At 40.8% G+C, this 24,964-nt stretch overlaps 1 protein-coding gene across 1 annotated transcript; it reads right to left on the bottom strand.

Annotated features, from left to right (window-relative positions):
• Window positions 1–20,107: 20,107 nt before the first annotated feature.
• On the bottom strand, window positions 20,108–22,845 carry LOC132481577 (melanoma antigen preferentially expressed in tumors-like). The gene is made up of 4 exons (XM_060086440.1): window positions 22,556–22,845; window positions 21,499–21,825; window positions 21,333–21,386; window positions 20,108–20,660 (listed from the first exon to the last, which is right to left on the bottom strand). The coding sequence occupies exons 1-4, from the start codon at window positions 22,843–22,845 to the stop codon at window positions 20,108–20,110; spliced, it is 1,224 nt and encodes a 407-aa protein (XP_059942423.1).
• Window positions 22,846–24,964: the final 2,119 nt, after the last annotated feature.

The raw sequence follows: 24,964 nt of genomic DNA, 5'->3' as shown, positions 1-24,964 counted from the left end.
CAAGGTCCATATTATGACCCCTGGGACCAGCAAGAAGCACCGTGAATGTGGCTGCCAGTCTCATGGGAGAAGCAAGAGGGAAGAGATATGGGAACATATGTATATATATATAACTGATTCACTTTGTTATAAAGCAGAAACTAACACACCATTGTAAAGCAAGCAATTATACTCCATTAAAGATATTTTTTAAAAAAGGAAACAGATTGGGTTTAAGTGGTAGGTTGCAAAATGCAAGACAGAATATTCCTGACACCGCGTGATACAATGTGAAAAAAAAAAAAACTCAGGGTATAAAACTGTATATTACAGTATGGTCCCTCAGAAGAAGATATTAATGAATGCTTATGGGGATTTTTTGTTGTTTTTCTTGCGCTACGTGAGCCTTTCACTGTTGTGGCCTCTCCCATTGTGGAGCACAGGCTCCAGACATGCAGACTCAGTGTCCATGGCTCACGGGCCCCGCCGATCCGCAGCATGTGGGATCTTGCCGGGCTAAGGCACGAACCCATGTCCCCCGCATCAGCAGGCGGAATCTCAACCACTGCACCAACAGGGAAGCCCTATTTTTTTTTATGTGTAATAATTAACATTAAGAAGTCAAGCCAAAGGAACGCGTGAGAGTGTCAACTATGTTTATAAATGTGTGATTGGAATGCACAATAGTTATTCATTCAGATCTACGCTTTGCTTGTACAAAAGGATGTTTGTGTCTGGGTCAGCGTCTTCCCAGGTGCTTAGGATGAAGCACTATACCTGTTTGCTCCTTACGCAGCATAACAAGGACAATTTATCATTGATAAGCAGATATGAGTATCTCCTCGCTGATTAATAAGCTGCAACACTTTACATGACTCACCCAACTTTTCCTGATGCCCGGTTCCTTACATGTAAAAATCAGGGGTTAGGGATAACCGCCAGCTTAATTAACATATAGAACACGTACCACTCTGCCCAAAGATTCCCAGTTAATCTCCTCTTCTTCCTCTGGTCCCATGCAAACTTTGATCTGATTTCCTTTTCTATATATTAGCTTTTCCTGCTCTAGAATTTCGTATAAATGGAATCACACATCCTGTACTCCTTTGTGTCTGGCTTCTTGAACTTAGCTTTTTTTTTTCTTGAGATCCACCCGTGTTCTTGCCTTTTTATTGCTGGGTAATATACCATTGTATTGATTTGTTTACCTTTCATGTTGTTTTAATGAAGTTTCAGGAGGAAGTGAAACTCCACCCTTGTGTCCAATCAGCCATCTTCCTGGTCAGTGTTCTCTTCTTATACAATGGATATAATTTCAACCTTTACCACTCCTTTATCTCTCTAGGGAAATTCTCTCTTTAGGTCTTTTCCAGGCTTTTCTCTTTTTCCTTTTCCCTCAGTGCCAATCACTCCATGTGTTGTGTTTGCTCTGTCCCTTCCACGCTTACCCTGGGTTGTGACCGTCTCCTGAAGAGAAGACTTCACTGTCGAGTCAGCCCTGGGCTCCTGGGTGCTTGGCTTTAACCCATACCTGGCTCTGGGCTCGTCAGTGGTTTAGCCTTCCTCCCTGACCCTACCACTGGTGGCCCCTGCCTTACCACTCATTCCCTCCCTCCCTCGCTCCCTCCCTCCCTCGCTCCCTCCCTTCCTTCTTTCCTTCCTTGAAGGAGAGCATTCTCCGTTTATTACATGGGAATTCTTATTTCATACTTTCGAGCACAGTTATGTATTTATTATGAATGGAATATTCTATGTATTCATTATTGGACTATTATTATTCCAAAACCACAATTATAAGGTTTTTAAACTAAATATTGTAAAATACTTGCACTCTCATCATTTAAATTGTTTAGGCACTTCTCAACCTTGTTTACACACTAGAGTCACTTGGGAAGATTGAAAAAAATCACTAGCGCCAGCCTACACCCACAACACTTAAAACAGATTTGGGGGTAGACCCAAGCAATCACATTTTTAAAACTCTTCATGTGATTGCAGTGTGCAACCAAGGTTGAAAACCACTATGTTAAAAGGCATCAGCTTTGGGGTTATGCTTGGCAGAAGACCTTAGGAATGCCTGCCACCTCACTTTGCTGACTTTCCACTCAGTGCTCTTTTTGGGGACCTAGTGATTCCATTAGCTTACAGTGGGGATTGGTAAACTGTGGTCCACGAGCCTGTTTCTGTATGACCTGCAAGCTAAGAATGTTTTACATAGTCAAATGGTTAAAAAAAATCCAAAGAAGAATCATATTTCCTGGCATGTGAAAATTACTTGAAATTCACATGTCCCTGTCCATATATAAAGTTTTATTGGAAGAGAGACATGCTGTGTCAGTGGCAGCTTTTGCTCTACAATGCAGATCTGAATAGCACCATCGGAAACTGAAAGGCCTGCAAAGCCTCATATATTTGTCATCTGGCCCTTCCAGGAAAAGTTTTTTGAGCTCTGGCTTAGAGCAATTGTCCTTAAAGCAAATGCACAGTAATAGCAGTAAATGGCTGACGGTCCTTTTGGCTAAGCCTGGGAAGAAAATTTACTGCAGTAACTTGCGACTTCACTGTAGGGTCCTTCCACAGTAGTCCACTCATTCATCGTGTTCTGGGTCAAGTGTGGGAATTGAGTAAGGGACTACCATTTGCCATCATGATAGCTCAAGTCACCAGATCTAGCGCTTGATTTATTAATTTTAATATTCTTATATTTTATTATAAATAAATACTTATTTATATTCTATTTATTTTTACACTGATCAAATGCAACTTTGGAGTATGTTCAGATATTTCAAGATCCAAGGGATCTGTTGATCAATTAGCCACCTTCAAAGATTGCTGTAGGTCAAACCAATGTGACTACCCTTCCAGCCTTGCTGCTTATTAAGGTAAACAGCACTCACCTTGAGGCAGGAGGTTAAGTGCTCCTACTGGGCCTGCAACTCCACAACCACAACATCCCCACTGAAATGAGGGGATCTCCCATCTCATCGGTGGCCTACACAAGTCAGCCACTTCAGAACACTTCGAAGATGAAGATGCCCTCCGCACTAATGTGTTTCTCAGTGCTGTGGGGAAAGGAGCCTCCTCTGAGTCCCTAACAACATCTGTTTGGTGCATGGACACATTGACTTCAAAGGCATTTCATTCAAGTGACCACAGGTGACAACTCCTGCAACTGTTTCACCATTGTGTGCCATGGGACACCAATATTTCATCCTCTAATGTCAGTTGGATCCTTACCGTCGTCAGATGCACCTAAGCCAAATAACTTTTCTCAGATTCCCACTTCCTCCAGGGCTCTTAGCTTGAACCAATTTTGGTGTCAAGGACTCTATCAATCAAAGTTCCCACTTGCCTATGCCAGCTATTCATTCTAATAGCTATTTCATAAAAATAAGATGTTGTTAATAAAATATATTACATAGCTGACAAAAACTCTGTGAGGGCCAGAAAAGCCGGCTTGGATGCTGTGCAGCCAGGGGAAGTCCACTCACGCTTTGGGACTGCTATAGCTGAAACACCACTGCTGCCTGTGTGCTAACTGACATGTATGCATTCCAGGCACTCTGCTGTGACTGCTCCATAAGAACCAGAGACCCCTCCCATCATACACAGCTAATCAAGTCACTGAGCCATACGTGGCTCCCATGTCATTCAGTTACACCTCCAATTCTCAGGATGGTGCATATGCTTGATACAACCGAGATCCCATTTAAAACCGAGCTGTAAGGGGTTCTGCTTAATGTGTACACACACACGCACACACACACACACACAGACACTGGTTTCATGTCTTTAGCTTTTTGTTCACTAAAGAACAGGAAAGCATATGAGTGTTCAGGTATGTCTGAAGAGTTGCCAATGGAATCCGATTCATCGTTGATTTTATAGAACGTTATAACTTTTGCTTCTGTAAATGGTATATTCAAAATGGAAACGGGACTTTGTACTTGTCACAATTATTTTGTGTATATTTGTCTTATACTCAACAAACTTATTAATCTCTATCGTTAATCTTAATTTCCTTAGCCTCTCTTGAATTTGCATGAAGGTAACTGTGTTATCTTGACAGCTTTATTTTCCCTTGTACACATTTATTAATTCACATGTGTATAGATGCATATATACATTCCGGCTCACTGTACTGCCTAGTAGATGTAGTGTGATGCTAAAACAAAATGGTCATGTAAGTCATCTTTGTCTGTCTTCTGATTTTAAAGGGAATGCTTCCAACATTTCGCTATTACGTATGATGTTTGATGCAGTTTACTCTTTTTTAAATAATTGTTGTCAGTCTAAAGAAACATCTTTCAATTTATGACTTGCTGAGAATTCCTGTTATTGTCAGTTTTACTGCTGACTGGTTGTTTCAATTTTTCTAGGCCTTTTTTTACTAAATATTTTTTGATAATCCTCCTTTCCTCCTTCCTTTATTGCACTAACGGGCTAAATTTTCTTCATAGATCTCCTAATGTTAAACCAACGTGGCATGCTTGGAGTTAAACACGACTTTGTCATCCTGTGTTTCCTGTCTTGGCCGTGGCAGGATTTAGCTTGCTATTCATTTATGAATACTTTTTGCATTTGTGTAATTATCTGAGATTGGCTAATAATTTTGCCTTCTCGTGTATTCTTTGTCAAGAATACTTTTAATAATATTAAGATTTTCTCTTTCTTTAGCATGGAAAATCGTGTTTTTCTCTGGGATTTATTTGTTTTCTCTAAAGTTTAAATTTATCAGCATATCTTTTCCATAACACTGTTGTATCTTTTGAATCTTTGCTGAAAGTGTGACAGCTTTTCTCATTTCAGAGTGCCTTCTCCATGCCTTATCTCTAATTTTCTTGAGCCTTGTTGCCAGATGTATCCTTATTTTCTTATCTCTCTAAACTGTTTGCAGCTAGCATTTTGTTGTTGTTGTTGAACTCTGTCATATCTCCTATCAGTTCCGTTAATTTCTGTTCTTATTTTTATTATTTTTCCTTGACAAGAGTGGAAAGACATGAGATTAATTTTTATACATTAAATGATCCATGAACAGGCTTTGCATCTAACTCCAGGTTTTATTTTCTAAGTTTTATGTTTGAATATAATGAACACTCAAATACCCAATCCATTCATCTGTTTGGAGGAGGCCCAAAGCTTTGCAATGCTGCCACTGCCACGACGTCTCTTCAGTTCCACTGTTGGCACATCAGATAATTGAGGAAGAGGGAACTGGAGCACTGAAGTAATAGGCTCTCTACTCTAAGTACAGCTGACCCTGGAACAACAGGGTTTGACCTGCGTGGGTCTGCTTATATGTGCAGTTTTTTCAACAAATATATAAAACAATACACGTGTAGAACATCGTGTACAAGACAGGTATTGAAGTGGATAGCCTATCCTTACACAGGCAGAAGGTGAGGGATATTTAACAAAAAATTAATGACGTGTTTGTTTTCTTACTCTTTTACAACTTTGCTTTCAAAGAATTACATACCCATTCAGTACGTCTCTCTGTCTCTCTGTCTCTCTCTGTCTCTGTCTCTCTCATAATTGGAGAAACTACGCATCAGCCTATCATCACCACAGGTATGTGCTTTTTTTAGTATAACAATGTTTCCATGCTATATTATGCATATGACTGTGATACTGTATGCCATAAAAGTTTTATAATGATTCATTCATTAGCGTATGGTCTAGGCTACCATGAAGCAATGGTTTCCATCACCTAGACAACCATAAGCAATCATATTGCTGCTTCGTCATTATCAATGCACTAATCCCTATACCTCTAAAAAATATGAATTTTTTTTCACAGTATCTTTCTACTTTTGGTGTCTAGCATTAGTATTACATATAACATGTACCATGTTTTGTATCATATAAGACAGTATTGATGTCGGTACTGACGGACAGACGATTCATTTTGTAAGCAGATGATGCAAACTTTCGGTATCAATAAATACAGTACAGTACTGTAAATGTACTTTCTCTTCCTTATGATGTTCTTTATAACATTTTCTTTCCTCTGGCTTACTTTGTTGCAAGAATACACTGTATAACACATATAACACACAAAATATGTGTTAATCCACTGTTTATGTTATCGGGAAGGCTTCCAGTCAAGAGTAGGCTATTAGTAGTTACGTTTTTGGGGGACTCAAAAGTTATCTGCAGAGTTTTGACTGTGCAGGGGGTCGGCGTCCCCAACTCCCGCATTGTTCAAGGGTCAAGAATATATATGTATTTCATTTAAGAGAATAGCATACAATATAGAAAAGAGTATGTAAACAACCTGGACTTTGAAAACATACCTGTCTGGATTCAAATCCTGCTCTGTCCCTTACTGCCCATGTGACTTTACACAAGTACTCAATCTCTCTGCGTTTCAGTTGCATCATGCAGCAGTCAGTGGTCCTGTTTGCCAAGTGTTTCCACTTCTCCCCTGTTCCAGGCCCCTGGCAGAACTGCACTTCTTGCTTTATCCCCTTTGTTTGGGCGGGGCCATAAATGTGACTAGTTCTGGCTAATGGGTTTGAGTGATATGTGAAATAATTCTGGGCCATAACATATGGTTGTTGGTGTGAGACCTCCCTCCAGGCCCAGGGCCCTCTTTCCCTCGGGCACAGCGATCAAAAACTTTCTACATGGTGGCTGCTCTGTCGGGTTCAGTCTCCAGGTCATTCCATTAGGAAGAGATCAGATCTCTGACCTCCAATATCCTGTGATGGACGTGCACTTGCCATGGACATGTAGTGGGAGTGAGGAATAAGCCAGTGAGATTTGGAGATTGTCTATGACCACAGCATAGCTCAGCCTCTCCTGACTCACGTATCTCATCTGCCAACTGAAATAACAACCTCTCAGGATTTTTCTGAGGGTGAAATGACTTAACTTACATGACGAGGTTATCTCAGTGCTTGACACATTATAGGGACTCAAAACATGGCAGCTTTAATTATTACATATTAAAAAAATTGTTTTGGAAAAGTGTGGGATATTTGTATAAAATGAGAGGTATTTTGTCTGCTCATCCTGACAGGTAAGGTGTACTTTGCTTTCCAGAGGGGGGCACTATATTTGTTGCTATAGGTAAGACTGCTTAATGATTTGCACTTATGCACTTCTCTTTGCCACCACGCTATCAAACATATGTTTAGAAATTGAAGTTACCTCTGAAGACTAAAAAGTGAATAGATTTAAGCAGGAGAAAGTCTGGCTGATGTGATAAGATAAACTGCATTTCAGAGCAATAAGTAAATTCTTAAAGAGAAGAAGAAGAGATTCTAATAATTGTAACCATACATTCTCTTGCTCTTAGTAAGCAAAGGCACAAGGTCTTAAGTGGTAGGAAATTTAGTGTGGACAGGTCTTCACAGAATATTTTCTGGAACACTCGTTCTTAAGATGCTCTGTGCAGAAATGTATCATCCCCGCATAAGTTGGGGAAACTATCCCTCCCTTTGACATTCATATTGCATATTACCATATTATCTAAAAAACATCCTATTGTTTTGAAATTCATTTACCTCTAGTCCTGTGTGTTCCACACATGTCTGACGTAGTGTCCAATTTCGTTGGTGCTGTTTTATTGTGGCCCTAGTGTTTTGCAGAACAAGCTTGGAAATGCTGAAGTGAGAGAAAACTAAAGTGGATTATTTAAGCATCATGTAATATAAATTATCACATGTGACAATATTCTTGAGCCATGTAGCAAGAAGTATTTCTACCCCATAAATGTAAACAGAATCTCACTATCTGCTCAACTTGACTCATTCAATACCACATTCATGACAGACCAGGACCCTGCTGCTGAGAGATGACATCCAAGTCCATGAACCCCAGCCACCCTGTCCATGGCCGCCCCACCCACCCAGGCCAGGCCATCCTCCTTCTCCACTTCACTCTCTACCAGAAGCTGCTCCCGTCAGTCCAGGTTCAGGTCGCTCACACCCACAGGCTTTCTCTGCCAGCTGTACAACAGTTAGGCCGTGTCCAGAAGCCCCCTCCCACCCCCCACCTATGTCCAACACTCTCTCTCGGGCCCACGGCTCTTTGCCGGACCTCGGTCTGATGTTGCTTGGGCGCCTCTAAAAACCCAGTTCCCTGAGTAAACTTCTAGTACCGGCGGGGGCAACTCCTACCCGAGTACCACCAACCGTGGCAGGATATTAAAGTTGGTGGAAAGGTTGGGATATGAGCCAGAGTCTCCTCAAAGTGCCCCCTCAGCCAGAGTGACCACCACAGGTCTAAAGGTCTTCTGCACCTATGGGTCTGACTCTTCTGGAGGTTAAGCCAAACTGCAGTTCAGTAGACCCTACCCACTCTTAAATGGCATCCCATCCTGCACGACCATAGGTGATCACATGACGTCGGAGACCACCTGAACCACCGAAATGAGGAGCCCTCAATCTTCACCTGACTGAGGGGGCTGAGTCTCACGTGACCACATGGTGGCACATGACCATAAGGTCCACTAGACCAACAGCGGTCCAGAAGCTGCAGAGTTCACATGAGTGGAAGAACCTTGGGTGCCACGTGTGGTAGGAGCCACACTGTTGCCCATACATGGATCTACAGCATTTAGTAGCCCACAAACTTCACATGATGGATATTGCTGAACTTGGCATGTACCATGCTGGGAAGGGTACCAGACCATAGCATCCACATAACCCTAAGCAGTAGATCACATCAAGGCCTGAGGCTACCACATGCTGGTAGCTAGACAGGGTCACATGAGAGAAGGAGCCATGTGACACACAGGGTTTAGGAGTCCACCATGCTCTAGTGACTTGTAAGGCCGGATCTACCACAGGGCCATGGCGGCAACAGGCCCAAAGATCCCACATGCCCATTGGGTTTAAGAGCCCAGGGTTCTGACTGGACAAGAAGGGCTTGGCCTGTCAGGTAGCTATTGTCCACAGGAGGGCAGCATCCACATGACCCGCACCCTTAGGTACCCACAACGCTCATGTGCCTGGGAGGGCCGAGTCAGCTTTCTGACAGTAGAGTCCAATGACATTAGGGTTCTACTCTATCTGCATGTTTCAGGGGAACATTACCTTCGGGAGAACAGGAGATCTGAGATTGCCCCCATTCCTCATCTCCTCCCTGATATTGGTGCCTCTGAGTGACCTTCTAAGCGGACAAGCTTGGGCTTTACCTACACCCACCCCTCTCTAATGTGTTAATTTTATGTGCTTTTTTCCCGCCGTTAGCACATGAAATTTAACAGGTAACAAATTAACACATAAGGATGAAATAAGTCTTCCCCCAAAACCACTGTCCTAGGCATGCTGTAGAAACTACTGTTAACAGCCTAAGCCGTGGGTACAGGTAAGTGCTGTTGACTTCAGTTTCATGCAGGTCTAAAGGAAATTAAAGCAAGTCTAATGAGTTGTAGTTTTTAATTTTGGAGGAATAGTGTATAGTGATGACTGCAGGCCACAAACCTGAGAAGGATAACTCGTTTAAGACAGGTAACTCTATAGGTTACGTGCTGTTACAGAATTTTACAGATGTGAACACTGAACTCCAGAGTTATTAAATTGATCAGTTGACTAAGAGGTCATGGATATTGCAGGTGGCACACCAAGAGTGGCCCACAGTCCATCTGGCTCCAGGATCTGTGTTCTGCTCAGCCACCAGGGCCCTCACCAGAAGGTAACATTGAGTTCACCCTTACTAATTCACAAAATCTGGGAAATCAGCCCCAGTTACTGAAAAGTTGAGATCATGAGAGGTCTCTTTGGGATGCCACACTAATTACACCCAGTCAAATTTGAGTCTATTTCATGGCCTCTATTTAAATTTTGTGTATAGATATAAATGTATATCTACTATGTGGAATATGTGTATATGAGTGGTTTATGAATTGCTTGATGATAGCTGAAAACATTTCCTTCTTTTAAATAAACCCTGAAAAGGAAGTATCATAAAGTTTGAACTACAACAATTTCAAATGAGTGGAATCTGAATTCATTAGATTTTACAGTGTATATTCTGTCTGTCTCTCCCCAGAAAGAAGAGAGAAAGGAGTAGGAGGATATATATTGTGGGGTTTTTTTAATTGCAAATCCAGGAACACCTATTTTACTGATTTGTGTGGGAAATGGCAGGATCATCAGTATGTCCAAAATAAGTGTGATCTGATCTTTCTGGTTTGCTGGGCTTGGTAAACAATGCTTTATATTGTTCAGATTATTTTTCTAGGTTCCTGCAATGTGGCATGGCTGCATAAATGAGCTGAAGAAAATGCAACAGATCAAATTTTCCACTGTGGTTAAAGTTGAAGTATTTAGAAAAGTCAAGAGAATCTGTGGTTCCAGGCCTACTGAAAAATGTCCTAGTTTGGGGAATAGAATACTAAGAGAAGACAGTTATTCGTGCAGATCACTGTGTCTCATGTAACTGTGGAGAATTTTTTGTTGCACACATAAATTCAGGAGACAAAAAAGGACGTATATCTTTATTTAAAATAGAGCCTATTATGAAACTTTACACTGGATTTAGGAAACATCTCCATGTAGTCATAGGATGGAATCTGACACCAAGACCTGATATAGTTGTTATAATTAGATACAGATGAGCAGATCAACAGTGCAAGATGCAGAACAATTTTATCGAGCCTAACTATGCTCACCTGATGGTGATTCAGGTCAACTTTTTTGACCAAAAGAACAATTGTGGCCTCCTCGTTACCCTCTTAAGTCAGCTTCTGCTCCTGTCAGACCTGATAACTCAAATCAATCCTTCTTTCTCTGAGAGGACGATCAGGAGTTCCTCAGGACCTTTTGAAAACATTTAGTTACATCAGTGGGGCTCTGTCACCACCCTCTACTACATATCGCAGGGGCAGGGAAGAAACTCTATAGTTAAAGATCTGTGTATCTGGGGTCCAGTTTAGGCATTACATTTATCAGGCACTGTGTTTAGGCAGCATGATAATCCATTTCTCTTGCATGTGATTAGCAGGACTTCATGGGAACAAATTTTCCTTCTTTTATCTTTTTTTGCTTTGAGGTGGCCACTTTGGAAGTTGGTGCCAGTGGTTTTAGGAGGAGGAGTGGCTTTATGTAACACAGAGAAGTGGGAAAGGGGAGAAAGAGAACAGTTGTGATGCTGTTTCCCTAAAGGAAAATACTCAAATTCTTCTGGTTCTAACACACTTATGTACAACTGAACTAGATGTCTTATGTGACTTTACTTTCAGAGAGCAAAGTTGACTTACCTAGCAACAGTACACAGGAGATAGCGTCAGATGGGGCTGTATCATTATGGAAATTGCATTCAGAACCTGTTTTTCTTTGTTCCTTTGTGAAATTCGTTAAGATATATGGAAGTAAGTTTACAGTCAGTGTTTTTATTCTTTTTTTAACATCTTTATTAGAGCACAGTTGCTTTACAATGGTGTGCCAGCCTCCACCCTACAACAAAGTGAACCAGCCACATATACACACACCTTCCCATATCTCCTCCCTCTTTTGCCTCCCTCCCTCCCACTCTCACTATCCCACTCCTCCAGGCGTTCACAAAGCAAGGAGCTGATCTCCCTGTGCTATGCGACTGCTTCCCACTAGCTATCTATTTTAGGTTTGGTAGTGTATATATGTCCATGCCACTCTCTCACTTTGTCACAGTTTACCCTTCCCCCTCCCCATATCTTCAAGTACATTCTCTAGTAGGTCTGTGTCTTTATTCCTGTCTTACCACTAGGTCCTTCATGACCTATATTTTTTTTTCTTAGATTCCATATATATGTGTTAGCCGACGGTATTTGTTTTACTCTTTCTGGCTTACTTCACTCTGTGTGACTGATTCTAGGTCCATCCACCTCAAAAGAAGGAAAATGGTTGCAGTTACTGTCCTGTGGCGTAGAGTTGAATATCCCTACCCACCAACCATCACGAAGTAAAATTCAACAGCCCTAAGTTGAATATAATAGGTAGCATAAAGGGCTCATCCTGTAAGGATTACTGTAGTATGGATTAAAGTTAATATTAAATTACAGTTTCTTCCAGGCCAAGGATGGAGACAAGTGAGAAGATAGGGATTCTGTACAGGGTGTTTATTCATGAGCTGTGTCGTTTGTCATGACATGACTGTCCAGTACAATTTGGAAACCCCTTCCACGTAAAAACCATTGAAAATAAAATTGTGGTTCATCGATTTTCATAGTACTAGTCGGGAATGAACTTTTTCCTGGGCTGCTTCTTTTTATCCAGTCAAATATTTTTCCATTCAAAACATAGTTCTAGAGTGTGATGTCAGGAAGTTGGCATAACAGGAGTCTCCAAATAAATATTTTGCCTAATCAGCCATGGGCAAGAGTGTTTTTGTGGGAGCCCCAGTATCCAGTGATGAAGCTCCAACACCCTGATCCATTAGAAAAAAGAATCCAAGAACAGACACGTTGAAGAGAGTAGGAAGAACAGCTTCACCCTACCAATATCAAACTTCCCCCAAGGCTACACATATCAATGCCTAGATAGACGCACTACGCCTGCAATTCCTCCCATGGGGGAAAGTGAGAGTGTGGTGAGCCCCTGAATACCCAGTGGTGCTAGATGCTGCCCAGGAATCCCACTTCTTTCTTGCCCAAACCCAGAACCCAGAGGCGATGAGCATGGCTGAATAGTCTTGGGATAGCAAGGAGAAGGGGAAAGGGCAATGGCTCACAGCAAACAGGGCGCTAAGCTCAACAAAGGGCTGCAGTTCTTCTAACTGCCTCAGAGACTGTACCTTACAAACCTCATAGGACCCATCACCTACAGAAGCCTCAATTTGCCCACGAGCAAATCCAGCACTCCATGTTCTTGACCCTCTCAGAACCGGCATTCCATGGACACCCCTGCAGAAGGTGCACTCATGCCTCAACAGATCATGCACATGTGCATAAAAAGAACTGGCACCACTCGGCTGGATGGTGAGAACAGTCATACCTTAAACACTTCAGGGTACCGAAATGGGGAAAATAAACTGGAGGCTGTCAGCATGTGCCCTGGCTTTGTGCAATTGAGAAAAGGCGTGTATCATCCAAACACATCCTTCACAAGATGGACCAAGAAGGGCAGAGCAGGTGAATCCACAGAAGAGGCCTCAGAGACCCCCCAGTATCCCTAGCTTGGCTGAGTGGTGCAGGTGTTTCTCTCCTGAAAAAAGTCAGTAAAGACTGATGGAGGAGATTGCTTCCTTAAATGTGAAGACACCAACGTGAGATTTTCAGGGGCAGGAAAAATCTCGGAAGCCCAACTCCCCACCAATGAAACAAGATAATTTCCCAGTAACTGACCCCATAGAAATGGAGGTCCATGAATTGCCTGACAAGGAATTCAACATGATTGTTTCAAAGATGCCCAGCCAGCTGCAAGGCAACTCAATGAAATCAGAAAAGCAATACCTGTACAGAATGAAAAAGTCAACTAGGAGATAGAAATCATAAAAAGGAGCCAAAGAGAAATGATGGAGCTGAAGAATACAATGGATGAATTTAGAACTATAATAGAGAGCTATAACAGCAGACTTCATCAAGCAGAAGAAAGAATTTATGAACTCAGAAAGCAGTAATTTGAAGTTATATAATCAGAGGAGAAAAAAAAGAATGAAAAAGAGTGGGGAAAATCTATGGGATTTTTAAAACACCATTAAATGGACTCATAGATGGATGATGGGAGACCCTGGAGGAGGAGGAGTGGAGAGAGATCGAGAGCAAGAGAGAGAGAGAGAGAGAGAGAGGTGGTGGTGGAGATTTTATTTAAAGAAATAATGGCTGAAAACCACCCAACTTGTGGGAGCAACATGGACCCTTATGTTCACGAAACTCAAAAGTTCTCGAACAGTATCATCTCATAGTAGGTTATATGAAGACACATTATAATAAAAATATCAAAAGTCAAAGACAAGGAAAGAATTGGTTTTCTTTTCTTAACTGTCTTTATATTTTACTTATTTATTTTGAATATTTACAACAATCTAGAATTTTAGTCAACTCTATTAAAAATTAATTTTTATTGGAGTACAGTTGCTTTACAATGCTGTGTTAGTTTCTGCTCTACAGCAAAGTGAATCAGCAATATATATATATATCCCCTCTCTTGTGGATGTCCTTCCCGTTTGGGTCACCACAGAGCATTAAGTAGAGTTCTCTGCGCTATACACTGGGTTCTCATTCGTTATCTATTTTATATATAGTAGTGTATATATGTCAATCCCAATCTCCCAATTCAACCCACCCCCCCCTTCCCGCCCTGGTATCCATATGTCTGTCCTCTACATCCATGTCTCTATTTCTGCTTTGCAAATAAGTTCATCTGTATCATTTTTCTAGATTCCACATATAAGTTATATGATATGATATTTGTTTTTCTCTTTCTGAATTACTTCACTCTGTATGACAGTCTCTAGGTCCACCCACGTCTGTGCAAATGACACAATTTCGTTCCTTTTTATGTCTGAGTAATGTTCCATTGTATATGTGTACCACACCTTCTTTATCCATTCCTCTGTTGATGGACATTTAGGTTGCTTCCATGTCCTGGCTATTGTAAATAGTGCTGCAATGAACATTGGGGTGCATGTATTGTTTTGAATTATGGTTTTCTCAGTGTATATGCCCAGGTGTGGGTTTGCTGGGTCATATGGTAGTTCTATTTTTAGTTTTTTAAGGAACATCCATACTTTTCTCCATAGTGGCTCTATCAATTTACATTCCCACCAACAGTGTAAGAGGATTCCCTTTTCAAGGAGAGAATTGTTAAGTCTGTGAGAGAAATGCCACTTGTCATATACAAGGGAACAGCATAAGGCTATCAGGAGATTTCTGAAAAGAAACCTTGCAGTCCAGGAGAGAGTGGGATGATATATTCAAAGTGCTGAAAGAAAACAACCGACAACCAAGAATACTCTATTCGGAAAAGCCGTCCTTCAGAAATGAAAGATAGATGATGACATTCCCAGACAAACAAAAGCTGAGGGAGTTATTCACCACTCGACCTGCCTTACAAAAAATGCTAAAGGGAGTTCTTTGAGTGGAAACAAAAAATTAACAACATGAAAACCTACGAAAGCATATAACTCATAAGTAAAAGTAAGCATATAGTCAAATTCAGAACACTCCAACGTTGTAATGGTGGTGGGTAAAACACTTTTAACTTTAGTATAAAAATGGAAAGACAAAAGTATTAAAAATAAATACAGTTGCAATAATTCATTAGTGCTCACAATATAAAAGATACAAACTGGGACATCAATAGCATGTAATGATGTGGGAAGAGGTAAAAGTGTACAGATTTTGCATATGATCAAAGTTAAGCTGTTATCATCTTAAAGCAGACTGGCATAACTAAAGATGTTTTATGTAAGCATGGTGCTAACCACCATGGTTAATTAATTTTAGTTTTCTTTCTTTTTTTGGTAAGTCTTTGAAATGCAGTGCATTTTCTCAATATGTAAGCAATAAAAACAGATTATTAAATAATTTTGCATCCTTTCTCTTCTTTTAATTGAAATATAGTTGATTTACAATATTATATTAGTTTTAGGTGTACAGCAGAGTGATCCAGCATTTTTTCAGATTATACTCCACTACAAGTTATTATCAGATAATGCCTATAATTCCCTGTGTTATACAGTATATCATTGTTGCTTTCCCATTTTATACATAATAGTGGTATCTCTTAATCCCATGCCCCTAATTTGATTTGTCCCTCCTACCTTCCCTCTCCCTTTTGGTAACCAAAAATTTGTTTTCTATATCTGTGAGTCTGTTTCCATTGTGCATATGCATTCATTTGTATTATTTTTTAGATTCCACATATAAGTGGTATCATACGGTATGTCTTTCTATATCTGACATTTCACTAAGTATAATATTGTCTAGGTCCATCCATGTTGCAGCAAATAGCAGATATTCATTATTTTTACGGCTGAGTAATATTCCATTGTGTGTGTATATATGCCACATTTTTCTATCAAGTCGTCTGTTAATGGCCACTTGGGTTGCTTCCATATCTTTGCTATTGTAAATAGTGCTGCTATGAACTTTGGGGTGCGTGTATCTTTTCAAATCAATGCTTTTGTTATTTTACTGTATAGGTATCCAGGAGTGGAATTGCTGGATCATATGGTAGTTTTATTTTTAGTTTTTGAGGGAGCTCCATATTGTTTTCCATAGTGGCTGCACCAATTTACATTCCCACCAACAGCATATAAGGATTCCCTTTTCTCCACATCCTCTCCAGTATTTGCTATTTGTAGACATTTTGATGATAGCCATTCTGACAGGTGCAAGATGATATGTCATTGTTGTTGTGATTTGCATTTCTCTAAATATTAGGGATGCTGAGCATCTTTTCATGTGCCTGTGGACCATGTGTACATCTTCTTTAGAAAAATGTCTATTCAGGTCTTCTGCCCATTTATCATTGGGATGATTGTTGTTTTGATATTGAGTTCTATGAGCTGTTTACATATTTTGCATATTAACCCCTTGTCGGTCACATCATCTGCAAATATTTTATCCCAATCCTTTGGTTTTATTTTCATCTTTGTTGATGGTTTCCTCTCCTGTGCAAAAGCTTTTAAGTTTAACAAGGTCTCGTTTAGATTATTTTTGTTTTCATTCATTTTGCTTTAGGAGATTTATCCAAAGGAATATTGGTATGATATTTGTCAAACAGTGTTCTGCTTATGTTCTCTTCTAGGAGTTTTATGTTTTGAGGACTTGCATTTAGGTCTTTAAGCCATTTTATTTTTGTATATGGTGTGAGGAAATGTTCTAACCTTTGTTTACATGTAGATGACCAGTTTTCCCAACACCACTGATTGAAGAAACTGCCTTTTCTCCATTGTATATTCTTGCCTCCTATTCTGTAGATGAATTTACCATACGTGCATAGGTTTATTTCTGGACTGTCTATTCTATTCCATTGACCGATGTGTCTGTTTTTGTACCAGGCCCATGCTGGTTTTTTTGGAGGGCGGTTTTGTTTCTTTTTTTTGCGGTACGTGGGCCTCTCACTGTTGTGGCCTCTCCCGTTGCGGAGCACCAGCTCCAGATGCACAGGCTCAGTGCCCATGGCTCACGGGCCCAGCCGCTCCACGGCATGTGGTATCTTCCAGGACCGGGACACGAACCCGTGTCCCCTGCATCGGCAGGCAGACTCTCAACCACTGCCCCACCAGGGAAGCCCAAGGCCCATGCTGTTTTGATTAGCTTTGTTGCATAGTCCGAAGTCTGAGAGGGTTATACCTCCAGCTTTATTCCTTTTTTTTCCTCAAGATTGCTTTGGCAATTTGGGGTCTTTTGTGGTTCCATATGAATTTTTGGATTCTTGGTTCTAGTTCTCTGAAAAATGGCATGGGTATATGATCGGGATTGCGTTACATCTGTAGATTACCTTGGGAAGTATGGACATTTTAACAATATTAATTCTTCCAATCCAACAGCATGGGATATCTTTCCATTTCTTTGTTTATCTTCAGTTTCCTGTATCACTGTATCATAGTTTTCATATAGGGCTTTCACATCCCTGGTTAAGTTTACACCTAGGTATTTTATTCTTTTCATTGTGATTTTAAACAGAGTTAAAAAATTTCTTTTGTGATATTTCATTATTAGTGTAAAGAAATGCAACAGATTTCTGTATGTTAATCTTGGATCCTGAAAGTTTGCTGAATTCATTCATTAGTTCTAACAGTTTTGGGGTGGAGGCTTTAGAACTTTCTATACAAAGTATGTCATCTGCAAAGAGTAACGGTTTTACCTTTTCCCTTCCAGTGTGGGTACCTTTTATTTCTTCTTTCGTCTGATCGCTGTCGTTAGGACTTTCAATACTATGTTAAATATAAGTGGTGAGAGTGGGCATCCTTGCCTTCTTCCTGAATGTAGTGGAAAGTCTTTCAGCTTTTCGCCATTCACTATGATGTTGGCTGTGGGTTTGTCGTAAATGCCCTTATCATGTTGCAACATGTTCCCTCTATACACACTTTGTTGAGAGTTGTTGTCATGAATGGATGTTCAATTGTGTCAAAAGCTTTTCCTGCGTCTATTGAGATAATCATGTGATTTTTATCTCTCATTTTGTTGCTGTGGTGTCTCACACTGATTGATTTGCAAATGTTGAATCGTCCTTGTGACCCTGGAATAAATCCTACGTGATTTATGGTGTATGGTCCTTTTGATGTATTGTTGGATTTGTTTCGCTAATATTTTGTCCAGGACCTCTTCATTTGTATTCAGCGAAGGTATTGCCCTCCCATTTCCTTTTTCTGTAGTGTCTTTGTCTGACTTTGGTGTCAGGGTATTGGTGGCCTTGTTGCATTCTTATTTTATGATGTCTTTGAAATGCCATGTGTTATCATTTCAACAAAGCAACAACCTATACAATTCATTTAACATGTTTGTCTTTCTAAGTCAGAAATGCAGTAGCAAACTGGAGGTAAGAACAAGTTATTAACTATTTTTATTAAGTATTAATTAAATTTTACATCATTTTCTCTGTTTTTGAAATGCAGTTTATCACTTCAACATGTAAGCAACAAGAAAAAATAATTGTAAAAAATTTTTTACTGAGTCTTTAAAATGTGTGTGTTATCATTTCAACAAGGAAACAATGTAACCATCATTCATTACTTTTACATTCTTCTTTCTTACTAAGTTTTTAAAGTGCAATCTGTTTTCATTTCAACAAGGAAAATGCAATCTGTTTCCATTTCAACCAGGAAACACTATACACAAAATACTAATAATTTTTCCATTCTTTTCTGTTATCAGATCTTTGACATTTTCTATGTTACCATTTCAACATACAAATATTAGGAACAACCTATTAATTAACTTTATTTTCTATCAATTAGTCTTTGGAATGCAATGTTTTATCACGTTGACATATAAACATATAAACAGGTAATTATAACATTTTTCTTGCTAAGTCTTTGAAATAAAATGCTATCATTTTAACACGTAAGGATATAAAGAATTTAATTTACATTCTTTTACCTTTACTGTCTTTGATATGCAGTATGTTATCATTTCAACATGTAAACAATACATGTAAATTAGCAATTAGTTATTCTACATCCTTAGTTTCTTGCTAATCTTGGATACACAGTGTGCATTCAACACCTAGGGTACATCACATTTGAGAGTAGCCAAATTTCTAGAGTTCAAAAGCCACATACGGTTAGTGTGCACCATACTCAGCAGTGCAACTCTAGTGGAAGAGCAGAGGGAGCAAATACATATGCAACCATGTGTACCATGAAGGAAATAGACATGGGACCTTAAGAAAAAGCAGCAAAAGAATAAGTCTACTTAAATGGGGAAGTAAGAGAAAACCTATCTGAGGAGGTAACATTTAAGCCATGACCTGAGGCCTGAGAAGCTATCCAAAAGGATAAATAGGCCAATATCATTTGAGCAGACTATGTAAGGGTAAAAAGTGAAAAAAATACTGTGTTATGAGGGAATAAATAATTTCCCCAGTCCTCTAAGAAAGACTAGAGAAACTGATAAATCGTAGGAATGTCTACACTCTGAGTGAGATCAGGGACTTTATCTTTCTTAGCACCTGGAAAAGTACCTAAATCATAACAAATGCTTGGTGAATGTGTGTGGAATAAGGAATAACTGAGCCAGGGGTCTGAGACCTGGGAAATCAGGCAGCAATATGCTGATGAGGATACCAGTAGGTAGTGTGCATAGTTTGTTTGTTTCCTTTTAGTTGCATATGGTTTCTCGTAAGACACCTGAGGTAATCAGAAACACAAGAAGTTTGCAGGTGCCTAGATGGTAAAATTATTCAACAACTATCACCTCTAGGAAGAGTTTCAATTGATCTGACTTGTGTCAAGTGCCCATAAATGGATAAGTGAACCAATCAGTGTGGATAAGGAAATGATGTACCATGACTGGGTCAGCTTATGTCACATACCCAACACTGTGGTTAGTAACCAGAAGATGTAGAGGGCAGTCAAGAGACCCAGCGGACCTTTCAAATTCCTCTATTTCCTTTTTAAAGTTCCTCTTTTATAGAGATCAGTTTACCTATCCAGTGTTCCGAACCCCAGTTTTGTAGAATAGTAGAACTTTACACGTGTCTCTACAAACTTGGGTTTCAGGCAGAAAAAAAAAAAAAAGTGAACGCTTTCATGGCCACACATCAGTGTTGAATCTCCTCCTTGTACTGTGGAAATCACAAGTGACCCATTTCATGTCGTCCCGCTGTGCCCCGTGCAGCATCGCCTCCAACTGAGCCTGAACTTCAGCAAGTTTCTGTCGGTCCAAACTGTCATGAAAATTCCCTTCCTCGTAGCAATGGAGAGGGACAGGATAAATCACATACTTCAGCTTCATCAAGGATGTCAAGTGCTGCAGAAGGCTCTTGAGCACAAGCATTGTAATGGGATTGAAGGCAAAGCTAAGGAAATTGAGGTGGGTACAGTGGCTCAGGGCTGGGAGGATGGCAGAGAGAGTAGAATCAGTTATCATACAATTGTCTATCTCCAGATGTTGCAAGGTGCTTGAGACCTTCTCCAGCAGAGTCTGCAGGGGCTCATAAACTTCGGAGAAGAAATGGTTGTTACTGAGACTCAATACCCTTAGGTGGGTGGCCTGAGAGCTCTCGGACAGGACAGTGACATCTCTGTCAGAAAGGCTACAGTAAGGTAGATACAGTGTATCCAACTGACGTGGCACAACTCTATAGAGAGAAAAACATAAGGTTATTTCAGAAGAATGAGGGCAATGAGCCCCAAATTATAGGTACCTAAGGCTCTAGAATAAAGTACTGTGTTCACGGTTTGCAACAGGTGGTTAACATTGTGGACTTTGGGATCAGACTTTATACATTTGTGACCCTGAGAAAGTTACTTTACAACTCTGAGGTACAGGGATTTAATCTTGAAAACGTGCACAGTAGTAATTATTATAAAGAACTGCGGGAAAGATTAAGTGAAGAAATTGCATGCACTTAGTATATACGACATAATCAGTGTTGCATCTGATTCACTTATTTGGCGAGGATGGGTCTGGGAAAGCAGCCAACTGAGGGTTTCCTTTGACTAGTTCCCAGATGACAAGCTCTCCATTCAGGGTCTAAGGCTTGGGGGAAATACAGGAGCAAAATTATCTGGCAGTGTTAACTATTGGGGCCCATCCATGGGCATGTGCATTAGTCCTATAGCTTAATGTTTCTCCATCTGAATGCCTCCTCTTCCGCTCCAGAGAGCTGTAAAGTCCAATCGGAGAAGGACTGAGTCTTTTTCACCAATATATTTACAGACTTCTTTTAGGGTCTGCCCACGGCCACTGAATGAATGAATGAATGAATGTATGAGCACAGCTTCCTTTTCTAACCTCATCTGCTGCTCACCGTAAGGTACCCCTCTCTCCCCCGGCTAGATTCAAAATCCCAGCAGTGCCTATGCTGAGGCAAAAAGAGAAATGGGTTACAAGGAGCTTAGGAAGATCCAAGCATGGTCTCTTCTGTCTTAACAATGAGGTGTTCGGGGAACCCAGGTTCCTACCCACCCCCTCACCTGAGCAGTCTGTACAGCTGATTTGTGAGGCAGAAGAAAGATAAGCTGAGCTCCTGGAGATTGTCCAGCCGCCCAAGGCAGAGGAGAAAAGATCTGAAGTTCCTTCTCTCAAAATATTTATAGGGCATGTTGTACAGAGTAAGGCTGTAAAGGTGGATCACCCGAGCCAAAAGGGTGACGACTTCACTCAGATTAGCCTGATCCATTTCCAGGTGATCAATGCAACCCAGATCCACAAACTGCAGGATACTTCTGTGGCCAGACATTCTATCGATTTGCAAATTTCTGCAGCAGACGTGCAAGGACCCAAAGTTCTGCTGAATTTTACTACAAAGGAAAGAGAGGAATTGCTCTGTTCTCAAGGTACTGTTGAGGGAAATATCCACTAGTAATTCCATGGGTTCCTGAGCTGACTGAGTCTCAGACCCGGAATTACCAATCCCGAGGCACATGACACTATGCTGAGCTTCTTCTATCTTAAGGATAGAGTGCTGAGAGTAAAGGCATGACTTAAAACAGAAAGGGAATGCGGTCCCAATCTCAGAGCATATTGTATTACAGTCCGGGTCATGCCTTAAATCTAGGATCCTCAGTCTGGGCCCCCTGGAAGGAAAGGAAGAGACAGAACACATGAGAGATAGCTGATTTTAATATAACCCAGCAAGATCAATGATGAGAAGCAGGGACAGTGCACTTTAACCCTGGTTTTCACTTCATTGCCATTCACCAAGAAGTTCTTTCCACACAAATGCAGCGTCTTTCATCCTTTCCCCACCCCCTCCTTCACCTCCAGGCTTTCCCTGTCTCAATGCCCATATTCCACTTGTGTGTAATCACACTCAAATCCATTCATAGTATCCTCAAGCACCTCTATTCTATAATCAACACTATAAAGCAATAGAGTCCCGAAGGTGACCCCAAGTGCTGGCCGACAGCTCTGCAAAGACTGCAGTGTTCACCATTGTCTACTGTTGGGAGATGGTTAGGTACTCCCTTGCCCCAGGCTACAGCATACCCTCCTGCTGACTCCCTGTGTCTCTACTACTCATAGTCTTACCAAGAGGAAGAGTTCTTGGCAGGGAGCATCTGCAGACCATCAATCATGGCTTCCAAGATGTCATAGTGTGACTCCCGTGTGTTCAATGACCCAATATGGAGACAGCGAAAAGGCCAAACCCTCACCATTGCCTTTAGTATCGTCTTATGCCCACCCAAGAAGGCAGCGTTGAACAATGGAACAAAGAGGTCTCTTGGGATTTCGTCCAGGGCATGGATAGCTGCAGGCTCATTATTCAGCAGACTCTTTGCAGCAAGCTCAAGGAGGGTGACTGTGGTCTTTTGGTCCATCTTCAAAAACCTGCTTCAGAGTGGAGAATATTTAGAAATCCTGAGAAGATATCTATAGTCACTTGTTTGCTTCCAGGGTTAGCTATGGACAAAATACTTATTGAATAAGTATGTGGTGAATCATAGGGCCAATTCAAGTGACCTCTACTATAGGAATAGAATGAAAATGGACTTGTGTGTATATTTAATTATATATGTGTACAAACACGTACACGTGCACGCACATACACACACACACACACACACACTTACATGAGATAAAAATGCCATTAGAAATCAGAGGTAAGTTAGCAGAAGACAATGCTGACCACCAAGCTGCCTTCCTGAAATTATTTCCTCCTGAGGAGCTTCAAGATGGCAGAAGAGTATGGCGTGGAGATCACCTTCCTGCCCACAAATACATCAGAAATATATCTACATGTGGAACTCCTACAGAACACCTACGGAATGCTGGCAGAAATCCTCAGACCTCCCAAAAGGCAAGAAACTCCCCACGGACCTGGGTAGGGTAAAAAAAAAAAAAAGGAAGAACAAAGACAGCAGAATAGGGATGGAATCTGCATCAGTGAGAGGGAGCTGTGAAGGAGGAAAGGTTTCCACACACTAGGAAGCCCCTTCGTGAGAGGAGACTGCTGGTGGCGAGGGTGAGAGCTTCGGAGCCACGGAGGAGAGCACAGCAACCGGGGTGCAGAGGGCAAAGCGAAGAGATTCCCGCACAGGGGATCGGTGCCGACCACCACTCACCAGTCCGAGAGGCTTCTCTGCTCACCCGCCGGGGCGGGTGGTGGCTGGTAGCTGAGGCTTGGGCTTCGGAGGTCAGATCCCAGGGAGAGGACTGGGGGTGGCTGCATGAACACAGCCTGAAGGGGGATACTGCACCACGGCTAGCTGAGAGGGACTCCAGTAAAAAGTCTGGAGCTGCCAAAGAGACAAGAGACTTTTTCTTGCCTCTTTGTTTCCTGGTGTGCCAGGAGAGGGGATTAAGAGCTCTGCTTAAAGGAGCTCCTGAGGAGGATGTGAGGAAATAGTTAATCAAGTCTAGGAAGCACAGAGAGTCCCATACAGGATAAATCCAAGGAGAAACACGCAAAGACACATATTAATCAAACTATCAAAGTTTAAACACAAAGAACAAATATTAAAAGCAGCAAGGGAAAAACGACAAGGAACACATCAGGGAATCCCCATAAGATAAACAGATGACCTTCCAGCAGAAACTCTGCAAGCCAGAAGGGAGTGGCAGGACATATTTAAAGTGATGAAAGAGAAAAACCTACAACCAAGATTACTCTAACCAACAAGGATCTCATTCAGATTTGAAGGAGAAATTAAAAGTTTTACAGACAAGCAAAAGCTAAGAGAATTCAGCACCACCAAACCAGCTTTACAACAAATGCTAAGGGAACTTCTCTAGGTAAGACACACAAGAGAAGTAAAAGACCTACAATAATAAAAACCAAAACATTTAACAAAATGGTAACAGGAACATACTTATCGATAATTACCTTAAATGTAAATGGATTAAATGCTCCAACCAAAAGACATAGTTTGGATGAATGGATGCAAAAGGAAGACCCATATATATGCTGTCTACAAGAGACCCACTTCAGACCTAGAGACACATACAGACTGAAAGTGAGGGGATGGAAAAAGATATTCCATGCAAATGCAAATCAAAAGAAAGCTGGAGTAGCAATTCTCATATCAGACAAAATAGACTTTAAAACAAAGACTATTACAAGAGACAAAGAAGGACACTACATAATGATCAAGGGATCAATCCAAGAAGATATAACAATTCTAAATATTTACGCACCCAACATAGGAACACCTAACTACATAAGGCAAATACTAACAGCCATAAAAGGGGAAATCAACAGTAACACAATCATAGTAGGGGACATTAACACCCCACTTTCACCAATGGACAGATCATCCAAAATGAAAATAAATAAGGAAACACAAGCTTTAAACAAGATGGACTTAACTGATATTTATAGGACATCCCATCCAAAAACAACAGAATACACATTCTTCTCAAGTGCTCATGGAACATTCTCCAGGACAGATCATATCTTGGGTCACAAATGAAGCCTTGGTAAATTGAAGAAATTTAAAA

Source organism: Mesoplodon densirostris, chromosome X (assembly GCF_025265405.1).
Source record: "Mesoplodon densirostris isolate mMesDen1 chromosome X, mMesDen1 primary haplotype, whole genome shotgun sequence".
Classification (NCBI taxonomy): Eukaryota; Metazoa; Chordata; class Mammalia; order Artiodactyla; family Ziphiidae; genus Mesoplodon; species Mesoplodon densirostris.
The sequence above is the reverse complement of the archived record's forward strand: the minus strand, read 5'-3'. Positions and strand labels throughout refer to the sequence as shown.

Bases quoted from the DNA above. Each gene is read 5' to 3' on its own strand.
- LOC132481577 (XM_060086440.1), bottom strand. From the start codon at position 22,845: ATGGACCAAAAGACCACAGTCACCCTCCTTGAGCTTGCTGCAAAGAGT. The intron at 21,826-22,555 runs GTAAGACTATGA...TTTCCTTTGTAG, and splicing joins GCCAAGAACTCTTCCTCTTG to TAAAATTCAGCAGAACTTTG. The intron at 21,387-21,498 runs GTGAGGGGGTGG...TTTTTGCCTCAG, and splicing joins CAGCTGTACAGACTGCTCAG to CATAGGCACTGCTGGGATTT.